At 32.0% G+C, this 19,160-nt stretch overlaps 1 protein-coding gene across 1 annotated transcript in view; it reads right to left on the bottom strand.

Moving 5' to 3' along the window:
- Window positions 1–19,160, bottom strand: part of LOC114331236 (cytoplasmic dynein 2 heavy chain 1) — a 410,099-nt gene that overhangs the window by 234,051 nt on the left and 156,888 nt on the right. Inside the window, exons 27-30 of the mRNA XM_050645881.1 lie at window positions 16,661–16,799; window positions 16,491–16,610; window positions 6,492–6,674; window positions 1,721–1,944 (exon numbers count right to left, since the gene is read on the bottom strand). Of these exons, the coding sequence (XP_050501838.1) occupies window positions 1,721–1,944; window positions 6,492–6,674; window positions 16,491–16,610; window positions 16,661–16,799 (666 nt within the window). The remainder of the gene's footprint in view (window positions 1–1,720; window positions 1,945–6,491; window positions 6,675–16,490; window positions 16,611–16,660; window positions 16,800–19,160) is intronic.

Genomic DNA, 19,160 nt, shown 5'->3' with positions numbered 1-19,160 from the left:
TTTTCTATATTCGTCGTCTGCGGTCTTATAAATTGTAAAAGTCACAGATTAAGGATGTACCAGAAAGAACTTTCAACACGAAAAGTTTCAAATTTAAATAACTATTTACCCTTTTAATTTTATTATAGTGGTGAATTCATCTGAGACTTTTCAATTTGTTTAAAAGATGTCGCCAGATCGCGTCCCAATGGGAATTTCAATGATCTTTGAAAGTCCCCTTAAATAGATGGTCGAGCTGTTTTTCGATTTAGAGGTCTGCCTGCTAGCGCTGTTGAGGAAGCCTGAAATGGTGGAAAGAGCTGTCCAGCGATTGTGCATCCCTTTGAATCGAAAACAAGCAAAACCATCTTGCAGTTTACAAACCTGATATTATTGCTCAACTAGACGTGGTATCGACTCGTTAGATGAAATGTAGCAAGTTTACTTGTAGTCGTCGTACATGACGCTGGTCTATGGCAGTATTTTCAGATTATTTTGACATTAGTACAGCGAACGTATTATACACACTTACTTTATGAATCTTATAAAATTATTAAGGATCTGGAATTCTCAAAATTTATTAAAAAATCAGCATTTTTACTTTAATTAGGGGAACCTTCCGGTAAAAAATTATTGGAAAATCAAGATCTACTGAAGAAATTGAGATTGAGCGTGGGTGAAATTTTCAGCGTTAAAAACCTCGTGAAACCCTTGAAAGCGCGAGACGAGAAGATAGAAAAAATGACTACTCATTTTACCACTAGATATAAAAAAGTAGAATGGCTCATGTTTTCTTTTACCACCAGATATCAATATGTGCGTCTGTGCACCGCCACAGTCCGAGAATAATGTATGCAGAGTGTGTACAAGATCAAAAATATTGATGCGTATTGCAAATTTTAATGATGGGTTTATTTTTTTGGAAAATATATTTTTTTTAATTTTCCTTTATATTTTTGTATTAGCTCATTGTTAAATAAAAATCCGTCAATAAATAAGGAATACATGTACTTACTACCGTAATTTCTTCAAACATTTCTTTACTGTCTACTATGCATTTTACAATACTTACATATTTTTAAAACATATTTCAATATACAGTGCACTGGAATAAGCGTTACCCCCCCCTTATTAACTTATTTATTTTTAGCACAGGCTAGGACAGGGCAATTTTTAAAATATTCATAGTATATTATAGCATCAATATTTCGAACTTTACCCGATCCTTCTTCGGATGACAGGGATCTTTGATTTTTTTAAATATGAAAGTACATTATGTGACACCTCATTTAAAAGCTTTTGAAATACCGATTACAAAAATGTATATTATTTTAATCATTTTTGAGAGAGTGGGCGCAAAATTTCGGTCGAATTATTTTTAAATATATTCATTTTTTTGAATCCTGAGAAAACTGATAAGTACTTTTGAAAAATTTAAACGCAGAATGAAATATTAAAGTATTATCCATGGTCAAAGGTCCCTGATAACTTTTATAATATATATTTTAATAAGTCACAGGATTAAAGTATTATATATTTTTGTAATTTGTATTTCAAATGCTTTTAAAGAAGGTGTCGCTTGAAGGGGGATCGCGTAAAGTTCGAAACATTGATGCTGTAATATACTATGATTATTTTAAAAATCGACCTGTTTGAGCGTGTTCCTTATGTGCTAAAAATAAATAAGTAAATAAGGGGCGGGGTAACACTTATTCCAGCGCACTGTATATTAATTAGTTACCTGGCTATGTCGAATACTTCAACTATCTTTTTGGCAATAATGTTGGCGTTTCTATAACCTTCGCAATGAAGCAATGCTCTAGCTATATCTTCGTTATCAGGTTGCGTCATTACAACGGGCCTAAACAATTGTTTGAGATTATCAGGTAACTTGTTTCTACCCCCATAACCTCCTCCCGCCGGATTTAAAGTTACAAAAATACCACAGTGCCTGTTTACATCAACCTACAAATAACACTAGATTTACTCCAATAGTAACAAATGAAACATCATTGTCAATGTTAAACAAATGTAACACGATAGAAAAATATAAACACATCATTTACGTAGCTTGCATGGAAAATTAAGAAACAATGTAATAACAAATAAACTGAATAAAGTTATAACACCAGCAGTATACTGATGTTAAGACAAATGCAAGAAAAATCATTAAAATACAACAAACAGGATATTTATTTATGTTTCGAGGACCCTACTGTGGTGATTAATGACAGGTTCAAATTAAAGAAACTTATTCACTTATTATACGCAGAAGACATACCTCTAGGAATAATCAAAACGATACAAAATATCTCCCAGAAACACATAATAACAGTAAAAGTAGACGAAGAGCTAATTGACCCAATTGAAACTGGCAATGGGATAAAACAGGGTGATTCCCTGAGTTCTTTATTGTTCAATCAAGGATGAAATAATAAAAAAAGTAAGGACTAAAAAATGACACCAAATGGGAGAAAAACCATTTAAAATATTCTGCTGTGCAGACGACGCAATACTAATCTCTCAAAGTAAAGGTGGTTTACAACTAAGACAAAATGCATGGTTATGGCAGTAAATCTACTAAGATGTAAATTAGAGCTAGAGGGTCAGATAATAAAACACGTGATGATTTAAATATCTAGGCGTCACACTATCTAGATAAGAAAATGTCGAAACAGAAATGTAAAATCAAATGAGTAAAGCAACCATATGCCCAGGTTGCCTGAATAATACATAGAGTAATAAAAATACAATAAACAATACATACTACTTCTTCTTATTCTTCTTCCTTCTTGTATGTAGGGTTTAAAGCCTGTTTGTTCTTCAATATTAGCCTTCTAAATTATTTAAGTTATCGCACCATGTTTTTCTTGGTGTGCCAATAGTTCTTCGTCCATTTGGTGACTGATCTCGTGCTATTCGTACTATCCTATCCTCTGCCATTCTACTAATGTGTTCGTTCCACTCCTGTTTTCGTTTTGTGACCCATCCATTTATGTCTTCTATATTGCATGATCTTTTTATGTTTTCGCTTCTCTCCCTATCCAACAGACTTTTCCCTGATATTCGTCGGAGTATTTTCATCTCTGTTGTTTCTAGCACTCGTCTCGTTTTAGATGTGTCAGGTCTTGTCTCCGCCGTGTATGTCAATACAGGTCTAATTGCTGCTTTATAGATTCTTGCTTTTGTGTCTTGTCTTACGTGTTTGTTCTTCCAGATTGTGTCATTAAGGGATCCCGCCGCTTTACTTGCTTTTAAGCTTTGTTGTCGTACTTCCTCTTCAACATCTCCGTAACTGGTTATATCTATTCCCAGATATCTAAGCCTTGCTTCCTGCTTTATTATTTTCCCATCAATTTCGATTTTACATCGTAGTGGGTATTTAGATGTTGTCATACAATAGGTTTTTTCTGCTGAAATTATCATATTGTATTTCTTGGCTGTTGTATTGAAGATATATGTTAATCTTTGGAGATCGTCTTCTGTCGCGGCGATTATTGCGGCGTCGTCTGCATAACATATATTTGGATTTCTTTGTTCCCCATTCTGTAGCCATGACCTTTACGTACTGCTTCTATTATTTCTTCCATTATTATATTAAAGAGCAGTGGGCTTAATAGGTCACCTTGTCTGACTCCGTTTTGTACTGGTATAAACTGCGTTAGTTTTCCATTTATCTTTGCCTGTATTCGATTATGAAAATAGATGTTTTCGATGGTTTATATAATATTGATTGGTATGTTTCTTCTATACAGAAATGTAAGACGCCTTCGACTTGGATGCGATCGAAAGCCTTTGTGAGGTCTATAAAACATATAGATATTCTGGTTTATTGTACTCAATGGCCTTTTCTGTGATTTGTCTCAGTACAAATACGGAGTCTACGCAGGATCTTCCGGATCTGAATCCTTGTTGTTCATCTGATAAAGTGGTTAGTTTATTGATTTTGTTGGTTATGACTTTTGTGGTTAGCTTAAGTGCGGTGTTCAGTAGAATTATACCTCTATAATTGTTGGGGTCTTCTTTATCTCTTGTCTTGAACATTGGTATCATTATTCTGTTTCTCCAAGAGTCTGGTATCTTGCTGTGCAATATTATATACTTTCTCCTCCGTATTTTAGAAGCTAGTTATTCCGTCTGGTCCTGGTGACTTTCTGTTTTTGAGTAAATTTATGGCTATCTTTACTTCCTGAAAAATGATTTCAATTTCGTGTCTTAATTCAGGTAGGTTATTGTTTAGATTATTATTTTCCTATCCTTTAAATAGTTCCGTCAAGTAACTTTCCCAATCTTTTGCTGGTATGTTGTTGTATTCCTTCAATTCTGCCATTTCTCTTTGGTTCCTTATGAATCTCCATATTTGTTTTTGTGTTCCGTAGAAGTCGCTTTCCATCCTTTTTGTAAACTGTTCCCAGTGTTCATTTTTTGTTCTTCTTACCAATTGCTTTTTTTTATTTTGTATTCTTCTATAGGTATCTCTGGATTCTGGAGTGTTTGATGTTTTATACTTCATGTAGGCCTCTCGCTTCTCTTTACATTTCTCTTTTATTTCTTTTCTGAACCATGGTGTATTGTTGTTGTTTCTTTTGTTCAGTATAACTTTGCGTTTTCCTAGAGCTTCTGTTGCTGCCTCTTTAATATTGCTTTTAATTATCTCCCAGCTCGCGTTTATATCTTCGATATCGTCTATTTGTTTCAGCTGCATCTTCTGTGCTAGCCTTCTTTGGTACATTTCTCTTGTAGAATCGTTCCACAGTGATTCTATATTGAATTTTTCCTCGGTGATTTTCTGTATAAAATGTTTTGGTGTTATTTTCATTCTTATTTTTGCTAGGACTAGTTTTTGTTCACTCCTTGCGTCTGCTTAGTTTAAAGTTCGAATATCTAAAATCTGCTTTGGGTGGATTTTTCTATTAGTGACTATAACGTCAATCATAGATTTGTGCCCCCTGGAGTTTTCAAACGTATATTAATACTGGAGCTTATGGTCGAAAAATGTATTATTGATTCTCAGTTCGTTAAAAGCACAGAGATTAGCTATGAGTCATGAGATTAGCTGTCTTCATTGGCGTTGACATTGTTTTCATTGAATCTTTGTTTTACTTCTGGAACTATTTCATTTCCAATACGTGCATTAAAATAACCCATAAGGATTAAGTGTTCTTCATAAGGTATGCCATCCTGGATGGTTTGCAACTGTTCGTAGAATGCCTCTCGTTCCTCGTTAGATTTGCAGTCCTCGGGGCTATAGATAGATATAACATTTAATTTTTGATAGTCCATTGTGATGTTCATATGTATTATTCTTTCGGAGATATAACGGCAGTTACTTATGTTGTCTTGAAATTTCTTATTGACAAGTATACCTACGCCTGCTCGTGCTCGTTCTTCTTTCTTCACTCCACTATATGCTAAAATATTATATTGGTTATAGTCCCTTTGGCCTTTACTTTTCTTCTTAGTTTCTTGGATTGCACAAATGTCTATGTTTTTGTTTATCAGTTCTTCGATTATCTCTTAATCTTTGTTGTTGAACGAAGTGATGTTCCATGTTGCTAATCTGATTGGGGCTTCTTTTTCCTTCTCGTTTTCCTCGTTCCAATACATAATACAAACCAACAATATAAATAAATGAAAGGCAAAATTTACAAAACAATCATCAGACCAATAATGACTTACCCGGCAGAAACGCGACCTGACACAGAAAAAAAAAGAATGCTCGAAACGGTAGAGATTGAAAGTTCTTGGCCTGAAAAATCGATGGCCAGGCACTACGGGACAGAGCTAGAGTACAGAGTTACGATGGAGAAGTAAGGTTATCAAGGACTGGGTAAGAAATATATGAGTAGAAGGAAATGATATTATCAAATAATATTATTATCATTTTCTTCTACTCATCTATTTCTTACCCAGTCCTTGATAACCTTATTTCTCCATCGTAACTCTGTACTGTAGCTCTGTCTCATAGTGCCTGGCCATCGATTTTTCAGACCAAGGACTTTCAATCTCTACCGTTTTGAGCATTCTTTTTGTTCTGTGTTAAGTCGTGTTTCTGCCGGGTATGTCATTATTGGTCTGATGATTGTTTTGTAAATTTTGCCTTTCATTTCTTTATATTGTTGTTATATATATTGTTGTTTTGTATTATGTATTTTTTATTGGATTTTTAATACTCTATGTATTATTCAGACAACCAGGGCATCTGGTTGCTTTACTCATTTGATTTTCCTTTTCTGTTTCGACCTTTTCTTATCTAGATAGTGTGATTCCTAAATATTATATTATAAGCCGAATTATAACAAATATATTAGTAAAGACGGCGAGGCACGGTTCTCAAATAGGAATACAATCAGTGAAAAGACCACGAAAACGATGGAAAAAACAACTTACTGGAGTCACATTTAAAAACAGACCGAGTCATGTCTACACTCTACACAAGAAGGATAAGAAATGTAAATATTAATTTGTTGTTTAAAATTATGTTTGCTTCTATAAGTAAATTTTCTGCTTACATCTTGTTCTAGTAGTTGAACAGTCTTCTTGTCTGTTCTAATTGAGACTTGTATAGCATGAATCAGCATAGATATAGCAGAAAGCGTAGCTTCATCTAATCTGTTAAATTCGTCAAAACAACCCCAGGCACCAGTTTTTACCAATCCAATCAATATTCTACCCATTGCCGAAACATCGATTCCCTGCAAAATACTTGTTTTATAAATATAGAACTTGTTAATATAGAACTTGTTTTGAGAAATATTAACTAGGTATCTACAGCAGTAATATTACAATATTTTTATGTTTTAAATATAAACTTACAACATGCATACTGAAACATAAACCTACAAATAACTGACACTGGATAGGTACTACACATAGTACACATTAACAAACATAGTCCAGGAAGAATCTGTTTTGAGATTGACGTTGAGAGGTGACTCATATTTTTTTGGAGAAATGGCTTAAAATTAACTCATAATAATAATTGAGGTATTCTCCCACCCAATAAGGTCCGGAACATTATAATCAAAATGTCAAAAAATGAAGGAAAAATTTTTTTCTTCGTTTTTTGATTATAACTTTAAAAGTATTCACTTCAGAGAAATGTTGCACTCACATAAAAGTTTCGTAATTAAATTTACTATAATATAGGATTGGTTAAAAATTTTAAAAGTTTTCACCCTTATTGCAAGATATAAATAATTGTTAAAAAACCATAAAAAACCAAGTATTTGCATTTTACGGTTTTCAACCATTTATGCTACACTTAGGACCTTCATGTTATACCTAAAAAAACCTTATGACATAGTAAAACAATACTGTAAATTTGATTAAGATTGGTTCAATATTTTGCAAAATAAATTTTGAAATCCAGATCTCGCAAAAACGAATCATTTTTTCAAAATGATGCAGGACTGAAAATAAAGCAAATAGCAAGTTGATTTTTTTACATATAGAAGAATACTGTACCTTTAATTTTAAATCTGTAAAATTAAAATCGGTTAATTACCACGGCGTCAGGAATTTTTTTAAATAAACATGCTACTGTGCTACGCGCAGAACAGCGGTGTTCGATTCACACAGGTTGATTTCCACCAAAATTTCTTTAAATATTTATATAATATATTATTTTTTAACTCTATATTTTGTCATCTTTTAATATTTTAATTCCACAAAAATCAAACTAATTTGATTATTGTTTGTGAAATATTGTTTAAACAATTGCATGTGTTTAAAAATAATAACCTCTTATTCTCTAAGTTAAGATATACTAACAAAGAAAGTTTTTGCTAAAAAAAGTGTAATTTCAAAGGACAAAGTATGTGTTTTTATTTTGCAATAAACAAATTCATTTATTTATATCGAAATGTACTAAAAATTAAAATTTACATTATCAAAGGTCATTGGAATGCCCAATCATAGCAAACGTAACCGCTGTCCTGCGCGTAGCACCAAAAATTAACGTGTATTTAAAAAAAATCCTGACGCTGTAGTAGCTAACTGATTTTAATTTTAAAAATTGCAAAAGAAAGGTACAGTATTATTCTATAGGTTAAAAAAAAATAACTTGCTCTCTGGTTTATTTTCAGTCCTGCAACATTTTGAAAAAATGAATTTTTTTTGCGAGAGAGCTGCATTGCAAAATTTATGTTGCAAAATTTGTCAAACCGATCTTAATGAAATTTACAGTGTTGTTTTATTATATTATAAAGTTTTTCTGGGTAAAATATGAAGGTCTTAAGTGCATTAAAAATTATTGTTTTTTATGGTTTTTTTCGCAATTATTGCTATTTTGCAACAAAGGTGACAATTTTTTAAATTTTCAACTAATTCTATGTTGTAGTAAATTTAATTACGCAACTTCTATGACAGTGCAACTTTTCTCGGAAATGAATACTTTTAACGTTGTAATCAAAAAACCAAGAAAAAAATCGAATTTTTGCTTCACTATTTAGACAAAATTCCGGATCTTTTTGAGTGGGAGAATAACTCAAATAATATTATATGAGGCATTTCCAAGCATTTTCTGCAAAAAAATATGAGTCACCTCTCAACATCCAAATGTACTAATATTTTTAACGATGCGCCCTGGTCTAACAAGCATTAGACCAATAATTATATTATTATTCTTGAAATATGGCTGCATACTGCTAACCCTACTATTTTTTTACAATAATATATTCATTGCATAGGCTTTATATTTTATTAACATTGACAGAGTCTCATGTTGAGCGAAGTGACGATACCATCTTTTTTTATTTTGATCAGTGCTTCTTTACTCTTACACATAGTAAAGCTTCGACAGTATCATTGCCTATACCCCTACTTGATTTTATGTTGTTTTCTCGATACAATGTGCCAGAAAGAGATAACACCAAACCAGTCCAAGAGATCTTGTCATGGATCTTGTTGTCAGGAAGCGGGGAAAGTACGCTCAGTCTATGTTAATATATTATAAGTCTATGGCTCAATGTACCCTTTCATGTATTCAATGTGCCAGGTAGCTTTTGCTTGTAGTATAGGTACAACTATTATCATTATAAATCATTAAATAGACTCTGTTATGCCTTTAAAATACTAAATATACTGAATTCGCTCTACCGAGATCCACTTTGACACATTCGGAATAGGAAACATACAACACAAAAATTCCTACTTCTCACTATTAACTGCTGAAATCAACTTAATCTTTCATTAAAGAAGAAGAATTATTAGAAATGGTGGGAGTTTCTACTAACCTCATAAAATTCTGTGGAGTTTATTTCTACAAAATATTTTTATTTTGTACAATAAATAATTTTCTCATTTATTATCAATACATTAAAATTGTGTAAATAAATAATTATTGATTGGCGTAAGGTTTATGTTATGTTTATGTCTGTTTACTATTAATAATATTGGCTATGAGCAGGTGCGTTGGTTGTGTAGTAATTTCCAGTCACTTCTGACAACTGAACTTCCCAAAAAAGAAATTACTAAAGTCAGTGTCAAAGTGAATCTCGATAAAGCGAATTCAATATACCTAAAATCGACTCTATTATGCGGATGACGCTGTCATCTTAGCCGAACATATTGAAGATCTTCAGAGACTGGTAAACAGAATGGCGATGTATACCCAAGAATACTAACAATGAACATCAAGAAAACAAAATTTATGAGAATATCCAAAACGCAAAGAAATAACGAGAACCTCCTCATAAACGTCGAACGAGTAGACCAATATGCATATCTTGGAATAATGATCAACTCCACAAATGATTACTTCCAGGAGGTTAAAATTAGAATAGAAAAGGCTAGAGCGAATTTTAATAAAATGAGGAAAGTGCCCTGCACAAAAGATCTGAAGATAGATCTAAGAGTAAGGTTAGCTAGGTGCTACGTTTTCTCGACTTTGTTTTACGGAATGGAAGCTTAGACCTTGAATGCTGCATCAATGAAAAAACTAGAATCATTTGAGTTGTGGGTATATAGAAGAATTCTGAAAATATCATGGACAGAACACGTACCAAACCAAGAAGTTCTGAGAAAGATGAATAAAGAAATGGAAGTCTTAAATACAATCAAAACCAGAAAATTAGAATATCTCGAACATATTACACGTGGAGACAGATACAACTTGCTACAACTCATTTTGCAGGGAAAGATTCAAGGAAAAAGAAGCAAAGGAAGACGCAGGATATCGTGGCTGCGCAACATGAAAGAATGTTAAGGATGTACAGTTACGGTCACTGAATAGTTTACACCTTAATTTTTATATTGTAATACTGTAAAATTGCAGTGTCGTACGGATTTAATAAATGTCAAGGTCAAAATATTTCAAAAAGTCAATGCTTGTCAAAAATTTCTCGAGTGTTGAAAAATAAAATAACGATATCAAACTCCTCCAAAATGATAAAATAGTTATAATGAATTTGAATGATGCGCAAAAGCAAGGGCAATTGCCAAACTCGAAGAAGGTTGGTTTTTAAGACAAGTTGCTGCAGATTTGGACGTGAGCCATATATGTGCATATGGAAAATCAAACAAAGATTGGATAATTTGGGATAGATATAAAATAAAATCGGTATTTTCAAACCAGACTTCCTTGTTTTCATTATTAAGACCATAATCCATTCTATTCAAAAAAACGTGTTTTTATACTTTCCATTTTGTTAAACTTTGAAAAATATATTTATACGTATTATTTTTATTTTTTAATTTTAAATAACCTATTCTACGTACACCACTTGTAAAGTCACTTTGACGTAAAAGGTGCGTTTAAACGAGGTAGTAATTTAAAAAAATCGCCTCCTAGATATGTTAGCCTGTAAGCTATTCAATGACCGTAACTGTACATCAAATCGCCGGTCCGGAATAAGAATGACGTAACTGCAAATTTTGTGAATTCCTGTTTATTGCGTAATTAACTTCTAAAATACTGTGTGATACAAAAGCGACAGAACTGTAACCATGTGCTAAGCTGCCACAGGGTAGTTGTATTGCTATTGGAATACGCACCATTTTAAACCTTGTTTCAGATGAAGACTGACACAACTGTAAAGAAAGTTGAAAATGGGGGACTAAATTAGGATAATGAAATTCGGACGAATAGTGATGAAAATAAGAGCCATCGCAGTATGAATAAACAGCATACTAAATATTTAAAAATAGTTTTTTTGTACGGAAACATTTTCAGATCAAGAATGACGCCACTGTAGATAGGGGTTGAAAATGGGGGGATTAAATTGAGATAATGAAATTCGAACCAATGAGAATGAAACTAAAAGCCATCATTGTAAGAATAAAAGCCATACCGATGCTCCGGACGGATACTGTTTATTTAATCACTATTTTAAATATTTAAAAATTTTTAGATGAAGAATGACGCAACTGTAAAAAGGGTTGTAATGAGTGGGATTAAATTAAGATAACCAAATTCGAACCATTAAGGATAAAAATAAAAGCCATCATTGTAACAATAAACGCCATACCGATGCTCCTAGACGCTTATTCCTCATTTAATCCCTATTTTAAATATCTAAAAATCGTTGTTTGCTCTCCTGAGAAATTTGGCTTTTTGCAGTTACGTCATCCTTATTCTGGACCGGCGAAATTAACTTTTTAAAGAAGCCGTCTCCAAAGTCCGATAGCTATTATGATTGCCGACCTCCGTCGCGGAGATGACACTTGAAGAAGATGATTTTCAAATGAAGATACCTTAGACGAAAAAGTAGAACATAGTAAGATGATACATCTGTTAGGCCAGATGATAGGACCACCCCGGTGACCCAAAATTAATTATATTATCTTAATAATTACTTATTACGCAGGTTGCAGTTAAAGATGGAATGGTAATCCGAAAATCTTCTTCGATAATTAAAAATATTTTGCTTTTATAAGCCTTTGTCCGCTACGTCTTATAAAAAGTAAATCAAAGACAAAAATCTCAAAAAATTCTTTGTTTATTGCTAAAAAGTTACTAAATTTTTGTTGTAAAAGTTCTCAAATTAAGCAAAAATTTATTTTTGTGGCTAAAAAATCTGACTCAGACCATCCCAAACTGAAAGTTTAAAATAAATTGAAATATTAGTGTAGGAAACAGAGGTTGTGCCTCGCCAAATGGACACAAGTCCGGTTTTATTTTTTTTCTGGTATATCAAGGGGTGCTTATTATAAGACTAACTTTTTCTTAAAAAATTTTGTCCCAGAACCCCCTTTTCATCCCCTTAAAGAGGGTAATTTGTGGTTTTTCCGAAACGTAGCCCTTCCTGTACGTTTTGTAAAAAATTTTCTTAATAGAAATATGTAGATGACTATATATCCTACTATTTATTTCCCGACAGCATATGTCTATCACCCACCGTTCAGCGGGGGTGACGCTCCAAAGTTGACAGGTTTTTAAAAAACATGTTTTAAAAAAATTATTTTTCATTAACTGTAATAAAAATCAAGAAGAACAACTGCGGCAATTAATCACAAAAAAGTGGTTGGTTTTTTGGTATAGGTTTCATTTAAGAACAATTGCCCATTTTTTAATTACAGGGTGATACATTTTAAAAAACACCTTTTTATACCATCTGAACCGCCTATGCTAGAGTAAAAAAACTTTCAGCGATTACCCATGTACTGGTGTCATTTACAAATTTATATAATACACCCCCATTTTTCCCCGGAACCACCCCAAAAAAATGAGAATTAATAAAGATAGTGATTTTCTTGGAATCCTTCACACACCATGCCCTTAAATGCTTCATATATCGTTTTGTGCACTTTCTTAAAACCATGCATTGACACTAAAAGCCATTTCTTGGTACAACTCCTGTAGCCAAAAAAATAAAATAAAATGGGTGATTGAAAAAAATTGTTTTTTTGCTTGTTTTGACCCATATGGGCATATGCTCCGTCAATACGGTTTTTCATAAATATATGTGGTTATTACAACATCCCTGCGAAAACTACCTCTATCCCTGAAAATATACTGCGGAGACTACCCCTATCCCTTGTCGAGCATGTTTTTACGATTTTCTCATTACCTATGCATTTTCTTGAAACAAAACTTATTAAGAATTAAAGACCACCAATTTCTCTACAAATAAAGGCCTATGCATTTTTTTCGTATAAGCAACCGTTACGGCACAGTGGCGACGCAAAACCTCAGAAATGCTTTGGCGGGCTCCAGTTTTTGTTTTTTTTTTTTCATCACCTATTCATTTTATTGATAACGTACTTATGAAAAATAAAAGAACACACTGTCTGCCACACATTGTGACCTATGCATATTTTATTTTTTTTTTGCACGCTAAAGCCACAGCGGTGGCCCAAAATCAATTTTTTATTATTTTCTTTAATTTTTCTTATATTTTCTTTATTATTTATTCTTATTTTATTATTTTCTATAATTCTCCTTTTTTGGGGTGGTTTCGAGGAAAATATGAGGGTGATTTAAACAAATTTGTAAATAATACCTGTGCATGGGTAAACGCTGAAAGTTTTTTTATTCCATGTTAGTTCAGATGGTATAAAAACGGGTTTTTTAAAATGTAACACCCTGTAATTAAAAAATGGGCAATTGCCCTTAACCTTTAACTACACGCGCTGGCGTATTTCGTACGCCAGATATAAGAATTCTACTGCAAATATATTTAAAAATTTAATTTTTGACCTTGTTTACCTCTCTAACCTATCACTGGAATGTGCTTTACAATTTGGTTTTAGTTTCATTATAATCGGCGTTCTGGGAAGATCGTAATTTACAGTATAGTATTTGTTGTTTACGGTGATGGACAATATATGCCACGATTATATTAAAAAAAGTCGTAATATAAGTACATATTTCAATTGTTTTGTAGTTATTATTACACAAAATATATTTTTCTTTATAAACAATACTTTTTCTCCTGTAAAAAATCACATTTCAAAAAAATTTGTATTAGTAATTTTATTTATCATGGAATCCAGTTATTCCATGATTCCAGTTATAAATCCCAATTGGCTTACTGGGAAGGAACTCGAAGTATTTACTGACGCCGAATAAGGTTTATAACAAACAACTACGTGTATTTTTTCAAAAAAAAAATAAACAAATCCGCTGTTTTTAATGTATTTTCTTGTGGCGTATAAAGTACGCCACGCGTGTAGTTATGTTATAACTTGATGCGCGGGTAGTTAAAGGTTAAATGAAACCTATATAAAAAAATCAGCCACTTGTTTGTGATAAATTGCCGTAGGGTTTGTTCTTGATTCCCATTAATATTAGGGAAAAATATTTTTTTTTAAAACATCTTTTTTAAAAACTTGTCAATTTTGGGGCGTCACCCCCGGTAAACGGTGGGTGATAGACATATGCTGTCGGGAAATAAATAGTAGCAAATCTTCATATTTCCGTTAAAGAGATTTTTTGCAAAACGTACAGGAAGGGCTACGTTTCGCAAAAACCACAAATTACCCCCTTTAAAGGGATGAAAAGGGGGTTCCGGGGTGAAATATTTTGGGAAAAGTTAGTCTTATAATAAGCACCCCTTGATATACCAGAAAAAAAATAATACCGGACTTGTGTCTATTTTGCGAGATTCAACCTCTGTTTCCTACACTATATACCTATATCCAGAAGTATATAAAACGATCTATGTACACAAATGCTAATGAAAAGTCACAAAAAATACAGATTATAGGAATCACGGAAAATTGCCTCCTTATTCTTATTATTTTTTCTTTTTCTTCTTCTTCTTCGTCTTCTTCTACTTTTGACATCATAACCCTGAGTGGATATTTGCCTGTCTGACTATGACCTTCCATTCCGACCTCTCTTATACCCTTCTCCTCCATTATCATATCTTCAATACCCGGGAACAGTCAGGCTCACTTCTTTTGACGTCAGCAGTCGTGCCTTAGATTTTATCTAACAATACGAATATAAATTGGAATTTACAACAAATTTTTATTTTATAGTATTTTTATTTACTTGTTTTGTTAGAAATATTATTTTTATTAACAATTATTAATGCTAATTTTGGTTCTCACCAAAGTAATATATTCCACAAAAAGAAGAAGAAGAAGAAGAAAAAAAAAAGAATGTGTGTGTACTTTGTACGCACGTAAGAAGTTATACTTCTATTATATGATTTAAACGAAATTAATATACTTTTTATTTATATTTTGTTTAAATATTAAACTAATTTATACTTACTACTTCTCAAACATTTTTATTAGAACAGTGCCAAAAATTAAAATAATAAAAGAATAAAACACACACAAACACATTAAACAAGCCACAAATGATGTCTGAACATTAATTGTCGAAAATTTTTTTAACTAAATACGTATTTTCTGAAAATACAATTATATAATAAATATACTTACAATCATAAAATGTATTAAAAAAAACAAAAAAGAAAGTTTCTATTGGGACTCGAACCAGCGCTGATAAGAGCGGTTGGTATTGGTATTCATTCGCCTTCTCCGCTTAGCCACGGACACTATGTGTCATTATTTACGAAGATCGACTAACTAAACGGATTAAACTTGTGATATTTTGATATTTTGAAAATTGATCAAATTATTTTAATTTTGAATTGAAATGATTTAGAATTGAAAAAATACAACAAAACATAGAGTAAAAAAACAATATATTAGGTGAATATTGATAGAAATTTTGATGGTAATCAAATTATATAAATAAAAGTATTACATACTATGTATTTTGGCAGATCAAATAGGTAGGTTTATACCCATGATACATTAACAATTATTACGTACCTGTTGCTTTTAAAAACTATTTAAAAGTCACTACAATATTATAAACTTTTTTGTTTCTGTCCTCACAACAATAAAACTAATATATTATACATTTGTTTACCTTTACCTTTACCTCCAAACCACAGCTGCCATATCGGATAATTTTTGACATGTCATTTGAACATCCAATCAGAACAAAGTTATAATGCGCATGCGCCGGGCTGATAGGTTTTAACATATAAAAAAATCACCCTCTATCGCCGGTAAAGAAGTATAACTTCAATAAACCTACGCATTACTACAACCTTCCTCGAGGCACTTACGAGTGGAAAATTATGTTGCAAAATGTTTCATAGAGTTGTCACGACAAAGGGTAAAATGTTAGATTTTTTCTAACAGCGCGACTGCTCCCGGGTAAGTCATCTTCCACGTCATCCAACCGTCTCTTTCTGGGACTTCTTTTTTCGTTTTTTTATCGGCTCCATTGTAATATTTTCTTTGTTGTTTGTAATCTTCTTATTACTGAACATGTTCCAGCTGTGACAGTCTTTTACTTTTCACAAATCTTCTAAAATTAATTAAAATAATCTCTTAAGCAATTATTGACCAAATTTGGCAGAAAGGAAAAAACTTCGCCACAAAAGGAAAATAATACAAGACAGTCAGAGTATTTTTGCCTATATATAAATAGTAATCATGGAATGTGAAGGAAATTCTAACTATAATATCATATAAAACTTAAAAAAAAACAAATAAATATAAACCAACGTATTTCGTTTTAAATATAATATAATGCATACCTCATCGCAATTAAATACCAGAACTTGTCTTCCAAGAAGTCCTCCAAGTGCTTTAACAGATTCCGTTTTGCCAGTTCCTGCTGGACCATATGGATTCCCTCCCATACCCAAATGAATTCCCTAAAAATGTTCAGTTAAGTAACGGTTTAAAAAACTAATAAATTATATACCTGAGTTAACGTTAAAAAGCATTTGTCTGTTAATGGGGTCCGCACAAGTTTGGCAGCATTTCCTAGATATTCATAAGAGTATTCCATTCTGGCGTTGGCCATTTTGACAGTCACTTCTCCGATAGAGTTACTGTAATATCTGATAAAAAAACAAATAATTATTAATTTTTATACATAAGGCAACGGTGGCGCTCAAAATCCCGACAGCCAAAATCCCGACAGCCAAAATCCCGACAGCAAAAATCCCGACAGCCAAAATCCCGATGGCCAAAACACCGACACGCCAGAATCCCGACATGCAACAATCCTCGCATAAACAAAAATCTCGACCACTGCATTTTGAATATTTATTGTTTCCTTTTTAAATGCAATACCAAATCATATTATAGAGAGAGCATTGAAATTGAAAAAATTAGTACTTACTAGTAAATACGGGTACACTTCATTTTATAATATAAAAGCTATACTTACTGAAATGGAAGGTTGTAAGTGACATGATAATATCTATTATAATATGAAAGTAAACTTGAATTCAGGATTTGATTATACATAGATATATTATTGGACTATATACTGGAAAAAATAATTTAATTCATATACTCATGTTAGACGTTTTATTTAAAAAATTAGTTTATATTAAATGGTATACTGTTGTTTAGTAACAAAAAATAAAAAACAGTTGGTCATAAACAAAAAAACAGAAATAATAGTATATTATTCAACGAGCATGTAATGATGGCTATTACTCACGATGATGAAGTTTGAGACACGAGCCGTAGGCGAGTGTCGTAATTCATTAGAGTGAGTAATAGCCAGTACATGCGAATAGAATACTATACTTTTTCTACGACCTTTTTTTATTTTAATTAGTAAAAAATTTAATTATCAACTACTCTAGATTTAAATTATAATAATTTACAAAAATACCTAAATGCTATTTACCCCTAGTACGTGGCTGAAAAATTGGTTGCCTACTATAACTAAATTTTTATTTATTGTAAAAATACAACTAGAAATAGTCAATATAAGTTCTATTCGTTTTCGAAAAATTATAAGCTTAAATTTGTACCTTCTGTCAGTAAATCTAATAAATGGCTGTTGTCGGTGGACGTATTTCATATATAGTTATAATGTATATTTACATTTAACTAGGTATATATTATAATATAATAATATAACTATACATAATAAGTTATAACATATTTAACACAATATAACTTACAAAACATATAAAAAACAAACACAATATTAGTTATAAATTCCAATTAACATAAACAAAATGCGCTAATGTCACTGTCACTAAATTAAATGATAAACGTCAAAATTTTTAGTAAACAAGATATAAACGTAAAAAATATACTGACATTGTTACAGTTAAAATTCATTTAATTATTGGTTAATTATTGGTATAAATTACAATAATTATTGTACTAAATAAACAAGTTTAAGTAATTTTATTTGCAGTTTATATACGATTAATATTAAAAGTGGCATGCGCTACTTGAATCTAACTTCAGCCCGTGAGTAATGACCCGTGAGCAACTTCAGCTCGTGAGTAATGAATTATTCAGTAATGGGTGCTATTATCTATGAAAAAATAGCGAATAATGAGCATGTTATTAAACGGCCGTAGAAAAATGTAATTATATGTTAAAAATCGTCGGGAATATATACGGGAAACAAAATATGTCGGGATTTTTGCGGTCGGGATTTTGGCTGTCGGTATTTTGAGGTAGACCCATAAGGCAATAAGATAGTATTACCACTATAATCACTAGAAGAGCAAGACCAGCATGAGAAAAATTTCTAAAACTTAGTTGGATACTTAAGAACTGAAAAATACCTCAATACTTGAGGAGCAGAGTATTCAACCAGTGTATCCCTCCTGTTATGACAGATAGATGTCAAACATGGACCCTAACCAAGGATAATATGATTATGTAAACCGGCCATAAAAGAAAGGGCAATGAAAAGAGCAATGCTAGATATACATACGACTGTCAGATAAAGAGATGGTGGGAAGACAGTTGGGTAAGATCAACACCAAAAGTTGAGGATGTCACAACTCAAATGGAGTTTCGCAAGCCACACTGATAGACAAGAAGATCAATGTTTGAATGCAACAATATAACATTGGAGACCTTATAGTACATTATTTGACGGTTTTTGCTGTAAATTTTAAAGAACCGTTTTGATTGATATGAAATTTGGCATACGCATAGCCAACATGTCAAAAAAAAGTGATATTGTGCCGATGAGTGCTTTTGCCTGGGGGTGAGTTTTACCCCTACTTGGGGGGAAAATACATGTCCAAAATAAGTTCGGAATTCGATAAATTGACTAATTCTAAGCAACTTTTATTCTATACAGTTTTTTCACTAAGTCAATATTTTTCGAGTTATTTGTGAGTGAATATGTTCATTTTTTAACAAAACAAACAAGTTTTTGACAATTTTTCCCAAATAATTCAAAAAGTAAGCATTTATCAAAAAAACTATTC

The sequence above is a fragment of the Diabrotica virgifera genome, chromosome 3, assembly GCF_917563875.1.
Source record: "Diabrotica virgifera virgifera chromosome 3, PGI_DIABVI_V3a".
NCBI classification, from domain to species: domain Eukaryota; kingdom Metazoa; phylum Arthropoda; class Insecta; order Coleoptera; family Chrysomelidae; genus Diabrotica; species Diabrotica virgifera.
The sequence above is the reverse complement of the archived record's forward strand: the minus strand, read 5'-3'. Positions and strand labels throughout refer to the sequence as shown.